The sequence below is a fragment of the Pan troglodytes genome, chromosome 20 (assembly GCF_028858775.2).
Source record: "Pan troglodytes isolate AG18354 chromosome 20, NHGRI_mPanTro3-v2.0_pri, whole genome shotgun sequence".
In the NCBI taxonomy this organism is placed as follows: Eukaryota; Metazoa; Chordata; class Mammalia; order Primates; family Hominidae; genus Pan; species Pan troglodytes.
The window spans coordinates 9385668-9403366 of NC_072418.2; the positions used below are offsets into that span (position 1 = coordinate 9385668).

Below are 17699 nucleotides of genomic sequence, written 5' to 3' on the forward strand. Positions count from 1 at the left end.
AATCGCTTGAACGCGGGAGGCAGGGGTTGCGGTGAGCCGAGATCGCGCCATTGCGCTCCAGCCTGGGCAACAAGAGGGAAACTGTCTCAAAAAAAAACAAGAAAAGAAAAGAAAAGAAAAACTAATAAAAATCATGGTAAACGGACATTGAGGTGTACAATGACATATAAAGGTCTCCTTCTTTGCCTTACGAAACCCAATTTCTCACCACAAAACCATCCACTCCTTACACTGTTGCCTTTCAAATGCTTTTAATAAAGAACAGGTGGGGAAGTACAAAGTGTGACAATTCATAGCAGGAAAGAGGACGGGCATTAAAAGATAGGGATTCAAAACCCAGGACTGTCCCCGCTGACTCACCCCCCAACTCCGGGGCCACACCCCACAGCTTCTCAGCACCCCCTCCTCCTGCACTTCATCCACCTGTCAGCATTTCTGCCTGCCTGGCCAGCCTGTCTGCCTGCAAGGCCTTGGCCAGTCTCTCCCTGGCTTTCTTCACCCTCCTGGCCTGTCTCCGGATATCTGCAGGAGTCACCAATTGGCCAGAGAGGGGCGGTGGGAGCTGACAACCCATTCCTGGGGTTGGCCCCCCTGCCACAGCTGGAAACTGCCCAGGGGTGGGCTCAAGCGGGCTGTGGACACGCTCAGCACCAGCTCTGTCCAGAGATTCACTGGCCGTCCCCGCTGCAAGGATACTTAAGACGCTCTCCAAATGCTGTGGACTTGAACCTTCTCCTTGGCTGCTGCAGGGCTGCAGGGCCTGCAGTCTCCGGTAGGCGCAGAGTTGCTGCGGCTTCTCCAGGTGCTCATCCCCTTTTCTGCGTCTGACCTGGTTGTCAGGATGAGACCTGATCCTCGTCACCGGCCTCTGGAAGATGCAGCTGGTGAGTCTCATGGGGAGAGCAGACCTCGCAGCTCGTCTCCGATGGGCCTTGGCCATGTGGATTTCTCGTTTCTTCTGTAAAGCCCAGGGCATCATGTTTCTTTTGAGCTTCCCCTTTCAAAAGAAAAGAAAATGTGAAATTTCAACCAAATGGAGACAGGAGAAGATCAGCTGTGGGGGGCTTCTCTCAGCTCAGTGGAATCTTCCCACCAGCCTCTCTTTCTGGGGAAATGTGTCTCAGATGGCAGTGTACATCCTCAGGGTTTGCTAAAGTCAGATATGTGGACCTGAACCCAAGTAAGTCTGGGGTGGACCCTAGAGTCTGCATTTCTCCGTGTGACCCTGATGCTGCTGGCAGGAGCTCCAGGTATTGACACTGGGTCCTGGGACCTCATCGGGCTGATGGGAGTCCAGGACTAAATGCTCAAGGTCATGACCCAGGGTCAGTTCCAGACCTTGTCCCTCCTCATCCTCCTCAGAGGACACCCCTCTCTTCTCTTCCCTGCCACTGTCAGCTACACAGATGCTGGTGCCTCCTAACCCATCCCCAACAGGACACCGGGATCCCAGACGTCCCTGTTCACCAAGACCTCACGCTTCTCTGTATCTCTTTCTGCTGTGCTTCAGGACACAACATCATTTTCATAGCTCCTTGACTCTCTGGTTTCCAAAGAAATCGTGCACTCGCCACCTTAAATACTCACTGCCACACCCAGATCCCACCTTCACCTGAACACCTCCTGCTCATGAAGAAAAACCTCAGAAACATCATGTTGCTTTCTGTTTCTAATAAGCTCAATTAGCTAGAGTTACACCATGAGAGAATCTTTTGATGACATACTGAGAAAGACGATTAAGCCCCTCCTAAGATTTGAAATCCTTTCTTGCTCTAACTCAATTGGAAGACTCTAGTCTCATAAAGCTGTTTCAGATACAAACATAAAGCCTTCATTTCTGTCCTTCTCATTTCATTTCTGTTGTCCTGGCATTAAGATTAATACTACCCCTTACACGACCCAAGGTGTTCCCCTTTGGAGGGAAAATTATTTAGTCTCCTTAGTTACAGGGCACTTATGATGTGCCAAGCTGTGCAGTAGAACCCCTGATCCAGAAGTAAACTGCAGAAATCACCACTCTGTTGATTTTCATCTTGGTGAGAAGGAAGACATAATAAACACACTAAAAACAAATTTCCGATAGGGTATCAGATATAATTAAGTTCCATGATGAAGAAGAAGGGAGAGTCAGAGAGGGATGGAGGGAGGAGAAACAGAGAAACAGAAAAGAAAGAAATTCACTACAATGAATCATGACAGTGAGTTTAGGGAAGGACTAACCAATCATGATATTTAACCAGAGAACTAAATTTTTTTTTTTAAAGGGACCAAAGCAATTTCTGGTTCAAGAACTTTCCAGAGAGAGAGACAATTTGAAGACTGCAAGGCCAAATAATACCTCTTTTCCTTCTTAGTGATGTTGTTGGACTTTTAAAAAATCAGGGCTATTATCCCCAGATAGCTCCATGGACAAAAAATTAGAATATTTTTGAATATTTTGAATATTACTTGAGTATTACTCAACAAATATTAACACCTAGGACATAAGTTTCCACGAGATAGCATCTAGTTTTGAGAACAACTTGCTAAACTGTAAAGATGTTTTACAGAAAGAAAAAGGAATACAAATGGACATTATTTTGGTCAATAGTCAATAAGGATCCGGTACTCACCAGAATAGGCAGGCTTGGAAAAGAGGTGAACGCAGGTTCTCCCATAGCTGCAGAGTTTGTCCTGCTGACCCCACTCCTGAGACGCAGACAGCCCTTGGCTTGCCGGAAAATGCAGTGGCTTCTGCATCTAGCTCCTCTTTTATAGAGGGAGTGATAATGCAATCAGTGGATAATCCATAGGGAACGCCCTGTCTCCACCCATTGGATTTGAAGCATTTCTAAATCTTTATACAGAAACCAATATGGTGTTACCAACACAGAGTGTTAGTAGAAAAAGAATTTAATACGTGCGTGTGTGTGTCGGGGTGGTATTTACAGTTAATATTAGCATTTTAGATATGTTTCCTTTTCCTCCCATTCTTTCAAACATCTTTGAAAGCATTCTACGGAAATAAGAATGGAATTGTCGGCCGGGTGCGGTGGCTCACTCCTGTAATCCCAGCACTTTGAGAGGCCGAGTCGGGCGGATCACCTGAGGTCAGGAGTTGGAGACCAGCCTCAACATGGAGAAACCCCATCTCTACTAAAAATACAAAATTAGCTGGGCATGATGGTGCATGCCTGTAATCCCAGCTACCCGGGAGGCTGAGGCAAGAGAATGGTGTGAACTTGGGAGGCAAAGGTTGCAGTGAGCCGAGATAGTGCCACTACACTCCAGCCTGGGCGACAGAGTGAGACTCCATCTCAAAAAAAAAAAAAAAAAAAAAAAAAAAAAGAGAAGAAACAAAAAGAAAAACACCTAATAAATAAACAGACCTAATAAAAAAGAAATACAATCTCAGCAGCCTTGGTCTATGAAGTGACTACTCAGTTTTTTCTTATTATTTTTCATGATGTTTTCATTGTATAAATCTTCCTGGTTTGATCTTTGAGGAGGCAGACAGATGCTGGCTATTTTGCCAATTTGGACCTGGGGCTAGGAAGTTTAAGACATAATTAGCTTACGTATTTAATCACATTGTGGTAATTTCAATGTACCGATGCCTCCCCTGCAAACTCTAATATATAGATACAATATACTGCACTCTAGCCTGGGCGACAGAGTGAAACTCCATCTAAAAAAAAAAAAAAAGAAAGATCTCCTATTAATGAAAATGCAGAGAGAAATGGGTGTTAGAAGATCATATTGGAAAAGATATTTGCATGATGTGCATCCAGTAAAGTACATCAAGCCAGAATACAGAATAGAAAGATGTCCATCAAATGAAAAAAAATACTAAAAATTTATGTTCAAAATGGGTGAAAAACTTCAGTAGGCACTATTGAAGAGAGAATAAATAAATGGTCAATACAATCCGGAACACATGTCCAAATTCTGTTTAGCTTCAGATAAACGCTGATGAAAAATCACTATGAGATACTCATATACACTTCTGTTTGGCTAAAATGAAAAAATAGCAATGCCAAGTGCAGACAAGGCTATGGAGCAATCATACCATTCACGTCTAGCCAGTGAGAGTTTAAATGGGAAGAAATGTACTTTATTTGTATCCCAACCTGAACGTACATTGGAATCTCCTGGAGAGTTTGAAAAACTAATGGTAGCACACACCCCGATACATTTTTATTCCACTGATGTTGGATGCAGCCTAGGCTGTAGGAATTTTACAATCCCCTGAAGACAAAAAGGACAGCCAAGGATGACACACCACTTCCCTGGTTGGTTTGGAGTCTGTGGCTTTGAACCTTGGTTTGCAGAAAACACACCTGGGAGGGTTTTCACACCTGGGTGCCTTCCAGACCAGTGTCTCAGGATGCCTAGGGAAGGGGCCAGGAAATCAGAAATCATTTATTTATTTATTTATTTATTTATTTATTTATTTAGAGTCTCCCTCTGTTGCCCAGGCTGGAGTGCAGTGGCATGCTCTCAGGTCACTGCAAGCTCCGCCTCCTGGATTTAAGCAATTCTCCTGCCTCAGCCTCCAAAGTAGCTGGGTTTACAGGCCCGAGACACCATGCCCAGCTAATTTTTCTTTCTTGGAGACAGAGTCTTGCTCTGGTGATCTACCAGAGCAACAGAGTACCAGATCTACAGAGTCTTGACCTCAGGTGATCTACCTGCCTTGGTCTCCCAAAGTGCTGGGATTATAGGCGTAAGCCACCTCTCCCGGCCAAAGTAGTAATTTCTTTGCAACAACTGTGTGATATATTCTATAGGATTGTGAATAAAAGTTTTGGGCTTTCTTTTCTTAAAGAACATTGAAATGGTCTTTAGTTTTTGTCATTAAATCAAATATTACGTGAACATTTATGTACATAGACAATTCCATTCCTATTTCTATAGAAAGCATTCAAAGATGTTTGGAAAACTGGGAGATAAAGGGAAACATATCTAAAATGCTGATATTAACTGTAAATACCACCCCGCCACACACACACACACACGTATTAAATTCTTTCTCTACTCACACTCTGTGTAGGTAACACCACATTGGTTTCTGTATAAAGATTTAGAAATGCCTCAAATCCAATCGGCGGAGACAGGGTGTTCCCTGTGGATTATCCACTGATTGCATTATCACTCGCTTTCTCTATAAAAAGGGGAACCAGATGCAGAAGTCACTGCATTTTCCGGCAAGCCAAGGGTTGTCTGCATCTCAAGAGTGGGGTCAGCAAGAGAAACTCTACGGCTATGGGAGTGCCTGCGTTCACCTCTTTTGCGAGCCCACCTGTTCTGGTGAGTACGGGATTTTTATTGATTACAGGAATGTCCATATGTGTCCTTTTTCTTTCTGTAAGACAGCTTTACAGTTAGGAGTGGGTTGTTCTTAAAACTGGATGTTGTGGAAAGTTATACCTCGGGTGTTAATATTTGTTGAATAATGTTCATAGTATTCTCATTTTTGCCCATGAAACTGTATGGGGATAATAGTTTTGATTTTTTTTAAAAAATCCAACATCACTAGGAAAGGGAAGAAGTATTATTTGGCCTTGCAGTCTTCAAATTGTCTCCCTCTCTGGAAAGCTCCTGAACCAGAAGTTGCTTGGTCCGTTTTTTTAAAAAAACAAAAAACAAAAAAAATTAGTTCTCTGGTAAAATTTCATGATGAGTTGCTTATTCCCTAAACTCACTGTCACGATTCATTGAAGTGAATTTCTTTTCTCTTTCTCTGTTTCTCCTCCTTCCGTCCCTCTCTGTCACTCCCTTCTTCTTCATCATGGAACTTACTTATATCTGATATTCCACCAGAAATTTGTTTTTAGTGCGTTTATTGTGTCTTTCTTCTCACCAAGATGAAAATCAACAGAGTGGTGATTTATGAAGTTTACTTCTGGATCAGGGGTTCTACTGCACAGCTTGGCACATCATAAGTGCCCTGTAACTAAGGGGACTAAATAATTTTCCCTCCAAAGGGGAACATCTTGGGTCAGTATTAATCTTTATGCCAGGGGTACTGTAAGGGGTAGTATTAATCTTTATGCCAGGACAACAAAAAATGAAATGAGAAGGACAGAAACGAAGGCTTTAAAATGGAAAGTGCACTGATGAGGTTTGTGGGGGAAACAGCTTTATGAGACTAGAGTCTTCCAATTGAGTTAGAGCAAGAAAGGACGTCAAATCTTAGGAGGCGCTTGATCATCTTTCTCAGTATGTCATCAAAAGATTCTCTCATGGTATAACTCTAGTTAATTGAGCTTATTAGAAACAGAAAGCAACATGATGTTTCTGAGGTTTTTCTTCATGAGCAGGAGGTGTTCAGGTGAAGGTGGGATCTGGGTGTGGCAGTGAGTATTTAAGGTGGCGAGTGCACGATTTCTTTGGAAACCAGAGAGTCAAGGAGCTATGAAAATGATGTTGTGTCCTGAAGCACAGCAGAAAGAGATACAGAGAAGCGTGAGGTCTTGGTGAACAGGGACGTCTGGGATCCCGGTGTCCTGTTGGGGATGGGTTAGGAGGCACCAGCATCTGTGTAGCTGACAGTGGCAGGGAAGAGAAGAGAGGGGTGTCCTCTGAGGAGGATGAGGAGGGACAAGGTCTGGAACTGACCCTGGGTCATGACCTTGAGCATTTAGTCCTGGACTCGCATCAGCCCGATGAGGTCCCAGGACCCAGTGTCAATACCTGGAGCTCCTGCCAGCAGCATCAGGGTCACACGGAGAAATGCAGACTCTAGGGTCCACCCCAGACTTACTTGGGTTCAGGTCCACATATCTGACTTTAGCAAACCCTGAGGATGTACACTGCCATTTGAGACACATTTCCCCAGAAAGAGAGGCTGGTGGGAAGATTCCACTGAGCTGAGAGAAGCCCCCCACAGCTGATCTTCTCCTGTCTCCATTTGGTTGAAATTTCACATTTTCTTTTCTTTTGAAAGGGGAAGCTCAAAAGAAACATGATGCCCTGGGCTTTACAGAAGAAACGAGAAATCCACATGGCCAAGGCCCATCGGAGACGAGCTGCGAGGTCTGCTCTCCCCATGAGACTCACCAGCTGCATCTTCCAGAGGCCGGTGACGAGGATCAGGTCTCATCCTGACAACCAGGTCAGACGCAGAAAAGGGGATGAGCACCTGGAGAAGCCGCAGCAACTCTGCGCCTACCGGAGACTGCAGGCCCTGCAGCCCTGCAGCAGCCAAGGAGAAGGTTCAAGTCCACTGCATTTGGAGAGCGTCTTCAGTATCCTTGCAGCGGGGACGGCCAGTGAATCTCTGGACAGAGCTGGTGCTGAGCGTGTCCACAGCCCGCTTGAGCCCACCCCTGGGCAGTTTCCAGCTGTGGCAGGGGGGCCAACCCCAGGAATGGGTTGTCAGCTCCCACCGCCCCTCTCTGGCCAATTGGTGACTCCTGCAGATATCCGGAGACAGGCCAGGAGGGTGAAGAAAGCCAGGGAGAGACTGGCCAAGGCCTTGCAGGCAGACAGGCTGGCCAGGCAGGCAGAAATGCTGACATGTAGATGAAGCGCAGTCCTGGGCTTTCGGTCCCTTTCTTTTAATGCCCATCCTCATTCCTACTCTGAATTGTCACACTTTTCCCTTCCCCACCAGTTCTTTAATAAAAGTATTTGAAAGGCAACAGGAGTAAGGAGTGGATGGTTTTGTGGTGAGAAATTGGGTTTTATGGGATGAGGAAGGAGACCTTTACATGTCACTGTACATCTCAGTTTCTGTTTACCATGATTTTAATTAATTGGGTTTTTTTGTTTGTTTGTTTGTTTTGAGACGGAGTCTTGCTCTGTTGCCCAGGCTGGAGTGCAATGACATGATCTCGGCTCACTGCAACCTCCACCTCCCAGGTTCAAGCAATTCTCCTGCCTCAGCCTTCCAAGTTCCAAGTAGCTGGGATTACAGGCGCCTGCCACCACATCCGGCTATTGTTTGTATTTTTTTTAGTAGAGACGAGGTATCACCATGTCGGCCAGGCTGGTCTCAAACTCCCGACCTCAGGTGATCCACCTGCCTCAGCCTCCCAAAGTGCTGGGATTACAGGCATGAGCCACCGCGCCCAGCCACGCCCAGCTAATTTTTGTATTCTTGGTAGAGTCAGGGTTTCATCATGTTGGCCAGGCTGGTCTTGTCCTGACCTCAAGTGATCTGCCCACCTCAGCCTCCCAAACAGAATTTATTGTTATTATTATTTTGAAGAACTCCAAGTCCTGCCAGGGCAGGGTGGTTTACACCTGTTATCCCAGCACTTTGGGAGGCCGAGGCGGACAGATCGTTTGAGGTCAGGAGTTTGTGACCAGCCTGGCCAACTTGGTGAAACCCCATCTCTACTAAAAACACAAAAATTAGGCCGGGTGTGGTGGCTCACGCCTGTAATCCTAGCACTTTAGGAGGCCGTGGTGGTTGGATCACTTGAGGTCAGGAGTTTAAGACCAGCCTGGCCAACATGGTGAAACCTCATCTCTACTAAAAATACAAAAATTCGCTGGGCGTGGTGGCGGGTGCCTGTAATCCCAGCTACTCAGGAGGCTGAGGCAGGATAATTGCTTGAACCCGGGGGGGCAGAGGTTGCAGTGAGCCGAGATCGTACCAGTGCACTCCAGCCTGCACGACAGAGCAAGACTCTGTTTCGAAAAAAAAAAAAATACAAAAGTTAGCTAGGCTTGGTGGTGGGCACCTGTAATAACAGTGACTCGGGAGGCTGAGGCAGGAGAATTGCTTGAATCCGGGAGGCGGAATTTGCAGTGAGCTGAGATCACACCACTGCACTCCAGCCTGGGTGACAGAGCCAGATTGTACCTCAAAAAAAAAAAAAAAAAAAAAAAAAAAAAAAAAGAACTCTAAGTCCTTCATTTCTAAGTCAAGAAGAGGACATTTCTGTCATTTCAGGGGGTCTCAGAATTTGCAGCTCATTTGAATTTCACAGTAAAATTTAAAAGGACTGGTGTCTGGATCCCAGGCAGGATCATTTGCATCCGTATAATGGAGTTTGCTGAGGTGCTGAGGGAGACATCAGTACCTTGAAATTGCCCTACATGATTAAATCTGTAAGCTAATTGTGTCTTTTTTTTTTTTTTTTAATTTGAGACGGAGTCTCACTCTGTCGCCCAGGCTGGAGTGCAGTGGCGCGATCTCAGCTCACTGCAAGTTCTGTCTCCTGGGTTCACGCCATTCTCCTGCCTCAGCCTCCCGAGTAGCTGGAACTACAGGCCCCCACCATCACGCCCAGCTAATTTTTTTTGTATTTTTTAGTCGAGACGGGGTTTCACAGTGTGAGCCAGGACGGTCTCAGCTCCTGACCTCATGATCCTCCTGCTTTGGCCTCCCAAAGTGCTGGGATTACAGGCGTGAGCCACCGCACCCGGCCCTAATTGTGTCTTAAACTTCCTAGTCCCAGGTCCAAATTGGCAAAATAGCCAGTATTTCTCTGCATCCCCAAAAATCAAACCAGGAGGATTTACGCAAGGAAAAGATTGTGAAAAATCATAAGAAAAAACTGAGTAGTCACTGCAGAGACCAAGGCTGCAGAAATTGTATTTTTTTATCTGTTTATCTATCAGGTGTTGGGTGTTTGTTTGTTTTGAGACAAATTCTCACTCTCGCCCCGGCTGGAGTGCAGTGGCGTGATCTCAGATCACTGCAACCTCCACCCCCCAGGTTCAAGGGATTCATGTACCTCAGCCTCCCAAGTAGCTGAGATTACAGGTGCCCACCACCATGCCTGGCTAATTTTTGCATTTTTAGTAGAAACAGGGTTTCATCATGTTGGCCAGGCTGGCCTCGAACTCCTGGCCTCAACCAATTCACCTTTCTCGGCCTGTCAAAGTGCTGCGATTAGAGGCGCGAGCCACTGCACCCAGGTGTGTGGGGTTTTTTTTGTTTTTTTGTTTTGTATTGTTTTGTTTTGAGACAGAGTCTCGCTCTGTCACTCAGGCTGGAGTGCAGGGGCGCTATCTCAGCTCACTGCAAGCTCCACCTCCCAGGTTCATGCCATTCTCCTGCCTCCGCCTCCCAAGTAGCTGGGACTACAGGTGCCCACCACCATACCCGCTATTTTTTGTATTTTTAGTAGAGACAGGGTTTCACCGTGTTACCCAGGATGGTCTTGATCTCCTGACATCGTTATCCACCTGCCTTGGCCTCCCAAAGTGCTGGGATTACAGGCATGAGCCACTACGCCCGGCCTGTGTTGTTTTTAATTGTATGTATTTAAGGCATACATGATGTTTTGATGCACGTATATGTAGCGAAATGATTACTACAATGAAGCAAAGGAACATATCTGTCTCCTGATGTAATTACCTTTGTGTACGTGTGTGTAGAAAGAGTAGCTGAAATCTACTCTTTCGGCAAATTCCCAGTATACAAGGCGGTGTTCCTGAGGTTGCTTTTATGGGATGGAAGTTTGCTACAGATTGGCCATAAGTGGAAGTTTATATCTCAGTCTCTTTTCCTCAATTGTTATTGGCATAGAACTTACATAGAGCAAAGTGCAAAAAATCAGACACGTACATCTTCATGAACTTTCACAAACTGAACGCACTCATGCCCAGCACTGAAATCAATGAATAGAATAGCGGATTCATCCCCAGGTGCCTTTTCCTGCCTCCCACAAAGGCACCCTCTGTTGTAACAGCACCTAGGATTAGTTTGGCTGGTTTTTGTTTCACGTGTAGGGAACCACATGGTATGCACTGTCTTGGGTTTGGATTAACCTCAGCTTTGAGAGATCAAGGCTTAAGGTTGTGCTGGTTGTCATTTGTGAGCTCTGATTGCTGTGAGAAGATCCGATGGGTGCAGATGCCCCAGTATTTATTCATTCTCCTGCTGTTCATTGGCTGGTTTCTGACAAGAGCTACTATGACTGCAGGTTCTGTGCCCCTCAGAACATGAAATTGGTGGGCACGCATATACAATGTTGAGATAAATGCTGTGTGCAAGGGAAGAGGGTAGACGTTTATACGGCTTTTGGGGTTTGTTTGAGACGGAGTATCGATCTGTTGCCCAGGCTGGTGTGTAGTGGCACGATCTCGGCTCACTGCAACCCTCGCCTCCCAGGTTCAAGCGATTCTCCCGCCTCAGCCTCCCAACTAGCTGGGATTACAGGCATCCACCATCAGGCCTAGCTAATTTTTGTATTTTTGTGGAGATGGTGTTTCACCATGTTTGCCTGGCTGGTCTTGAATTCCTGATCTCAGGTGATCTGCCTGCCTCGGCCTCCCAAAGTGCTGGGATTACAAGCGTGAGCCACCGCCTGTTTGTTCTTTTGAGACAGTCTCTCTCTCACCCAGGCTGGAGTGCACTGGCGCAATCTTGTCTCACCGCAACCTCCACCTCTGGGTTCAAGCAATTCTCCTGCATCAGCCTCCCGAGTAGCTGAGACTACAGGCGTACGCCACCATGCCTGGCTAATTTTTTTGTATTTTCAATAGAGAGGAGGTTTCACCATGTTGGCCAGGCTGGTCTCAAACTCCTGACCTCAAGTAATCCGTGCGCTTCAGCCTCCTGAAGTGCTGGGATTAGAGGCGTAAGCCACTGTGCCCAGCCTACAGCTTTTGTTTTTGAGACAGGGTCTTGCTCTGTCACCCAGGCTGGAGTGCAGTAGCTCAATCAAAACTCACTACAGCCTTGATCTCCTGGGCTCAAGTGATCCTCCCACTTCAGCCTCCTAAGTAGATGGGACTACAGGCAGGCATCACCATGCCTGACGATGCTTATTTTTTATTTTTTGTAGAGATAAGGTCTTCCTATGTTGTCCAAGTTGGTTCTAGACTACTGAGCTCAAGCGATCCTCCCACCTCTGCTTCCCAAAATGCTGGGATTACAGACATAAACCACCATGCCTGGCCCTATACAGCTTTAATAGATGTTTGCATATAGTTTCCCAAAGTGGTTATTCCAATTTTAACTCCCACTATCCTTACAGGAAAGACTGGTCCCTCCATAATCTAGTCAGCACTTGGTGTTTCTGTGTTTTTCCCTTTAGCTAAGTTGATATCTATATAATAGTATCTTATTGTAATTTTTATTTTTTTAGCATTTCCCTGAAGCTAAAAGGGTTAAACATTTGTTCAAATTTTGCTGGTCATTTAGGCCGGGCGCGGTAGCTCATGCCTGTAATCTCAGCAATTTGGGAGGCCAAGGCGGGTGGATCACTTGAGGTCAGGCGTTCAAGACCAGCCTGGGCAACATGGTAAAACCCTGTGTCTACTTAAAATACAAAAATTAGCTGGACGTGGTGGTGGGAGCCTGTAATCCCACCTACTCAGGAGGCTGAGGCAGGAGAATCGCTTGAACCCAGAAGGCAGAGTTGCGGTGAGCCAAGACCGTGCCACTGCACTCCAGCCTGGGTGACAGAACAAGACTCCACCTGAAAATTAATGATAATAATAATAATAATAATAATTTTTTACGGTCACTTGTTTACATTCTTTTGTGTAGGGTCCATTCAAGTTTTTCACCCAGTTTCAAGTGTGTTTTCATTATTTTTCTGTTTGTTTGACATTATTCTTTTTTTTTAAATATTAAATTTTTTTTTTATATATACTCTGGCTTGATGTACTTTCCTGGGGGTACAGAATCAAAACCTCTTCCCCCACTCCGGTTTTCCACGCTTTCTCTCTTACTGATGTATTTGAATGAATAGTTGCTCTTAATGTATCTTAATATGGTTCAAATTGGAATTTGCTCCTTTCTATTTAGAGTTTCATTGTATCAAGAAGGAAGATTGTCTCCTCATTGACTGTGAAGCTGTTCTTCTACCTAGTTTTTAATTAAAGCTATTTACTGTGTTTTATACTTAGAACTGAAACTAAGAGTATAAGAAATTAGGCCAGGCACGGTGGCTCACGCCTGTAATCCTAGCACTTTGAGAGGCCAAGGCAGGTGCATCACTTGAGGTCAGTAGTTCGAGACCACCCTGGCCAACATGGTGAAACCCCGTCTCCACAAAAAATACAAAAATAAGCTGGGTGTGGTGGCATGTGCCTATAGTCCCAGCTACTTGGGAGGCTGAAGCAGGAGAATCATTGAACCCAGGAGGCAGAGGTTGCAGTGAGCTGAGATCCCACCACTGCTCTCCAGCCTGGGTGACAGAGTGAGACCCCATCTCCAAAGAAAAGAGAGAAAAGAAAGAAATAAAGAAAGAGAAAGAAAGGAAGGAAGGAAGGAAGGACAATTAAAATGAGACTGAACCTAGAAAAAAGGTAGATTAGCAAAGTGGAACAAGGTTCAAGAGCAAATATTCCCACCAAAGCATGAACAACATTGGAAAATTCAGAGACAAGTGGGATGTGATTAAAAGAAGAGTAGAGAGAACTTGGACAAGAATGGATATCAGAAGTGAAGGAGACATATGCACCTTCCAAACCAATGAAAGACATCAACCCACAGATGCAATTGACTCCACACCCTCTAGGCAAAGGAAATACACAGGAAGCAATAATGAGCTACACTGTGGCCTACAAACCAACCACAACGAGAAAGAGTTTAGAGAATGTGGAAACCAAAGAAGCAAGGAAAAGCCTGACAGCTGACATCTCAACACAGGTAAAATGAGATAGACATCAGTGGGGCACCATTTCTAATATGCTGAAAGAAATTTGTCAAACCAGACACCCGTACCTCACAGCAATATTGCCCCCAAATAAAGATGCCTAAATAAAAGTGTAAAGGAAAACAATTAGTTGTTAGCAGCATTGAATTAGAAAAAAATTACTAGAATGAATTCTCAAGTCCACAGGGAAGTAATCCCAGATTGAATGCTAGAAATGCAGAAAGGAACAAAGATGAATGCACAAGATAATCTGTAGGTAAATATTAGTGCATATTGCTTTATGAAGCAATACTAGAAATGTCTCCTGGAGAGTAAAATATGTGTAGAATTAATATGCATGAGAATGGTAATACAAAAGTCAGAAACAGCTAAAAAGAGAATTAAAAGTGTTCTAAAGTATTCGCATTTTGTGGGAGGGGTTAAAGTAATTAATTGTATCAGAGTATAGGATTTAATTATTAGCATAACTACACAGATTTGTATGGCTGTAACTAGCAAGTTCATGGAGATAACAATAAAATAATAAACATATTTGATTCAAAGTCAGCCAAGTAAAGGCAAAAGGAACGTGAATCAGTTAAGTCAAAACCTAGGAAAAATGAGATGATTGAAACAATTTCATATTTACTGGTAATTATATTAAATGTAAACGCACAAAATAGAACTTTTTTTTTTTTTTTTGACATGGAGTCTCACTCTGTCGCCCATGCTGAGCTGCAGTGGTGCGATCTCGGCTCACCGCAACCTCTCCCTCCCAGGTTGAAGCGATTCTCCTGCCTCAGCCTCCCGAGTAGCTGGGATTACAGGTGCATGCCACCACACCAGGGTAAGTTTTGTATTTTTAGTAGAAATGGGGTTTCACCATGTTGGCCAGGCTGGTCTCGACATCTTGACCTCAGGTGATCTACCTACCTTGGTCTCCCAAAGTGCTGGGATTGTAGGCGTAAGCCACCTCTCCCGGCCAAAGTAGTAATTTCTTTGCAACAACTGTGTGATATATTCTATAGGATTGTGAATAAAAGTTTTGGGCTTTCTTTTCTTAAAGAACATTGAAATGGTCTTTAGTTTTTGTCATTAAATCAAATATTACTTGAACATTTATGTACATAGACAATTCCATTTCTATTTCTATAGAAAGTATTCAAAGATGTTTGGAAAACTGGGAGAAAAAGGGAAACATATCTAAAATGCTGATATTAACTGTAAATACCACCCCGCCACACACACACACACACACGTATTAAATTCTTTCTCTACTCACACTCTGTGTAGGTAACACCACATTGGTTTCTGTATAAAGATTTAGAAATGCCTCAAATCCAATGGGCGGAGACAGGGCGTTCCCTGTGGATTATCCACTGATTGCATTATCACTCGCTTTCTCTATAAAAAGGGGAACCAGATGCAGAAGTCACTGCATTTTCCGGCAAGCCAAGGGTTGTCTGCATCTCAAGAGTGGGGTCAGCAAGAGAAACTCTACGGCTATGGGAGTGCCTGCGTTCACCTCTTTTGCGAGCCCACCTGTTCTGGTGAGTACGGGATTTTTATTGATTACAGGAATGTCCATATGTGTCCTTTTTCTTTCTGTAAGACAGCTTTACAGTTAGCAGTGGGTTGTTCTTAAAACGGGATGTTGTGGAAAGTTATACCTCGGGTGTTAATATTTGTTGAATAATGTTCATAGTATTCTCATTTTTGCCTATGAAACTGTATGGGGATAATAGTTTTGATTTTTTTTTTAAAAATCCAACATCACTAGGAAAGGGAAGAAGTATTATTTGGCCTTGCAGTCTTCAAATTGTCTCCCTCTCTGGAAAGATCCTGAACCAGAAATTGCTTGGTCCGTTTTTTTAAAAAAACAAAAAACAAAAAAAATTAGTTCTCTGGTAAAATTTCATGATGAGTTGCTTATTCCCTAAACTCACTGTCACGATTCATTGTAGTGAATTTCTTTTCTGTTTCTCTGTTTCTCCTCCTTCCGTCCCTCTCTGTCACTCCCTTCTTCTTCATCATGGAACTTACTTATATCTGATATTCCACCAGAAATTTGTTTTTAGTGCGTTTATTATGTCTTCCTTCTCACCAAGATGCAAATCAACAGAGTGGTGATTTATGAAGTTTACTTCTGGATCAGGGGTTCTACTGCACAGCTTGGCACATCATAAGTGCCCTGTAACTAAGGGGACTAAATAATTTTCCCTCCAAAGGGGAACATCTTGGGTCAGTATTAATCTTTATGCCAGGGGTACTGTAAGGGGTAGTATTAATCTTTATGCCAGGACAACAAAAAATGAAATGAGAAGGACAGAAACGAAGGCTTTAAAATGGAAAGTGCACTGATGAGGTTTGTGGGGGAAACAGCTTTATGAGACTAAAGTCTTCCAACTGAGTTAGAGCAAGAAAGGACGTCAAATCTTAGGAGGCGCTTGATCATCTTTCTCAGTATGTCATCAAAAGATTCTCTCATGGTAGAACTCTAGTTAATTGAGCTTCTTAGAAACAGAAGGCAAACATGGTGTTTCTGAGGTTTTTCTTCATGAGCAGGAGGTGTTCAGGTGAAGGTGGGATCTGGGTGTGGCAGTGAGTATTTAAGGTGGCGAGTGCACGATTTCTTTGGAAACCAGAGAGTCAAGGAGCTATGAAAATGATGTTGTGTCCTGAAGCACAGCAGAAACAGATACAGAGAAGCGTGAGGTCTTGGTGAACAGGGAAGTCTGGGATCCCGGTGTCCTGTTGGGGATGGGTTAGGAGGCACCAGCATCTGTGTAGCTGACAGTGGCAGGGAAGAGAAGAGAGGGGTGTCCTCTGAGGAGGATGAGGAGGGACAAGGTCTGGAACTGACCCTGGGTCATGACCTTGAGCATTTAGTCCTGGACTCGCATCAGCCCGATGAGGTCCCAGGACCCAGTGTCAATACCTGGAGCTCCTGCCAGCAGCATCAGGGTCACATGGAGAAATGCAGACTCTAGGGTCCACCCCAGACTTACTTGGGTTCAGGTCCACATATCTGACTTCAGCAAACCCTGAGGATGTACACTGCCATTTGAGACACATTTCCCCAGAAAGAGAGGCTGGTGGGAAGATTCCACTGAGCTGAGAGAAGCCCCCCACAGCTGATCTTCTCCTGTCTCCATTTGGTTGAAATTTCACATTTTCTTTTCTTTTGAAAGGGGAAGCTCAAAAGAAACATGATGCCCTGGGCTTTACAGAAGAAACGAGAAATCCACATGGCCAAGGCCCATCGGAGACGAGCTGCGAGGTCTGCTCTCCCCATGAGACTCACCAGCTGCATCTTCCAGAGGCCGGTGACGAGGATCAGGTCTCATCCTGACAACCAGGTCAGACGCAGAAAAGGGGATGAGCACCTGGAGAAGCCGCAGCAACTCTGCGCCTACCGGAGACTGCAGGCCCTGCAGCCCTGCAGCAGCCAAGGAGAAGGTTCAAGTCCACTGCATTTGGAGAGCGTCTTCAGTATCCTTGCAGCGGGGACGGCCAGTGAATCTCTGGACAGAGCTGGTGCTGAGCGTGTCCACAGCCCGCTTGAGCCCACCCCTGGGCAGTTTCCAGCTGTGGCAGGGGGGCCAACCCCAGGAATGGGTTGTCAGCTCCCACCGCCCCTCTCTGGCCAATTGGTGACTCCTGCAGATATCCGGAGACAGGCCAGGAGGGTGAAGAAAGCCAGGGAGAGACTGGCCAAGGCCTTGCAGGCAGACAGGCTGGCCAGGCGGGCAGAAATGCTGACATGTAGATGAAGCGCAGTCCTGGGCTTTCGGTCCCTTTCTTTTAATGCCCATCCTCATTCCTACTCTGAATTGTCACACTTTTCCCTTCCCCACCAGTTCTTTAATAAAAGTATTTGAAAGGCACCAGGTGTAAGGAGTGGATGGTTTTGTGGTGAGAAATTGGGTTTTATGGGATGAGGAAGGAGACCTTTACATGTCACTGTACATCTCAGTTTCTGTTTACCATGATTTTAATTAATTATGTTTTTTTGTTTGTTTGTTTGTTTTGAGACGGAGTCTTGCTCTGTTGCCCAGGCTGGAGTGCAATGACGTGATCTCGGCTCACTGCAACCTCCACCTCCCAGGTTCAAGCAATTCTCCTGCCTCAGCCTTCCAAGTTCCAAGTAGCTGGGATTACAGGCGCCTG

At 45.1% G+C, this 17699-nt stretch overlaps 3 protein-coding genes across 3 annotated transcripts; 2 read left to right on the forward strand and 1 right to left on the reverse strand.

Moving 5' to 3' along the window:
• Window positions 1-415: 415 nt before the first annotated feature.
• LOC741719 (methyl-CpG-binding domain protein 3-like 2) lies at window positions 416-1084 on the reverse strand. The gene has a single exon (XM_024351643.2). The coding sequence runs from the start codon at window positions 977-979 to the stop codon at window positions 416-418; it is 564 nt and encodes a 187-aa protein (XP_024207411.2). The 5' UTR covers window positions 980-1084.
• A 5371-nt stretch (window positions 1085-6455) lies between these two features.
• LOC112206398 (putative methyl-CpG-binding domain protein 3-like 3) lies at window positions 6456-7586 on the forward strand. Its single transcript, XM_024351474.2, has one exon. The coding sequence runs from the start codon at window positions 6947-6949 to the stop codon at window positions 7508-7510; it is 564 nt and encodes a 187-aa protein (XP_024207242.2). The 5' UTR covers window positions 6456-6946; the 3' UTR covers window positions 7511-7586.
• Window positions 7587-16644: 9058 nt separating this feature from the next.
• Window positions 16645-17383, forward strand: LOC468692 (putative methyl-CpG-binding domain protein 3-like 3). The gene has a single exon (XM_054673180.1). The coding sequence runs from the start codon at window positions 16739-16741 to the stop codon at window positions 17300-17302; it is 564 nt and encodes a 187-aa protein (XP_054529155.1). The 5' UTR covers window positions 16645-16738; the 3' UTR covers window positions 17303-17383.
• The last annotated feature ends 316 nt before the right edge of the window (window positions 17384-17699 follow it).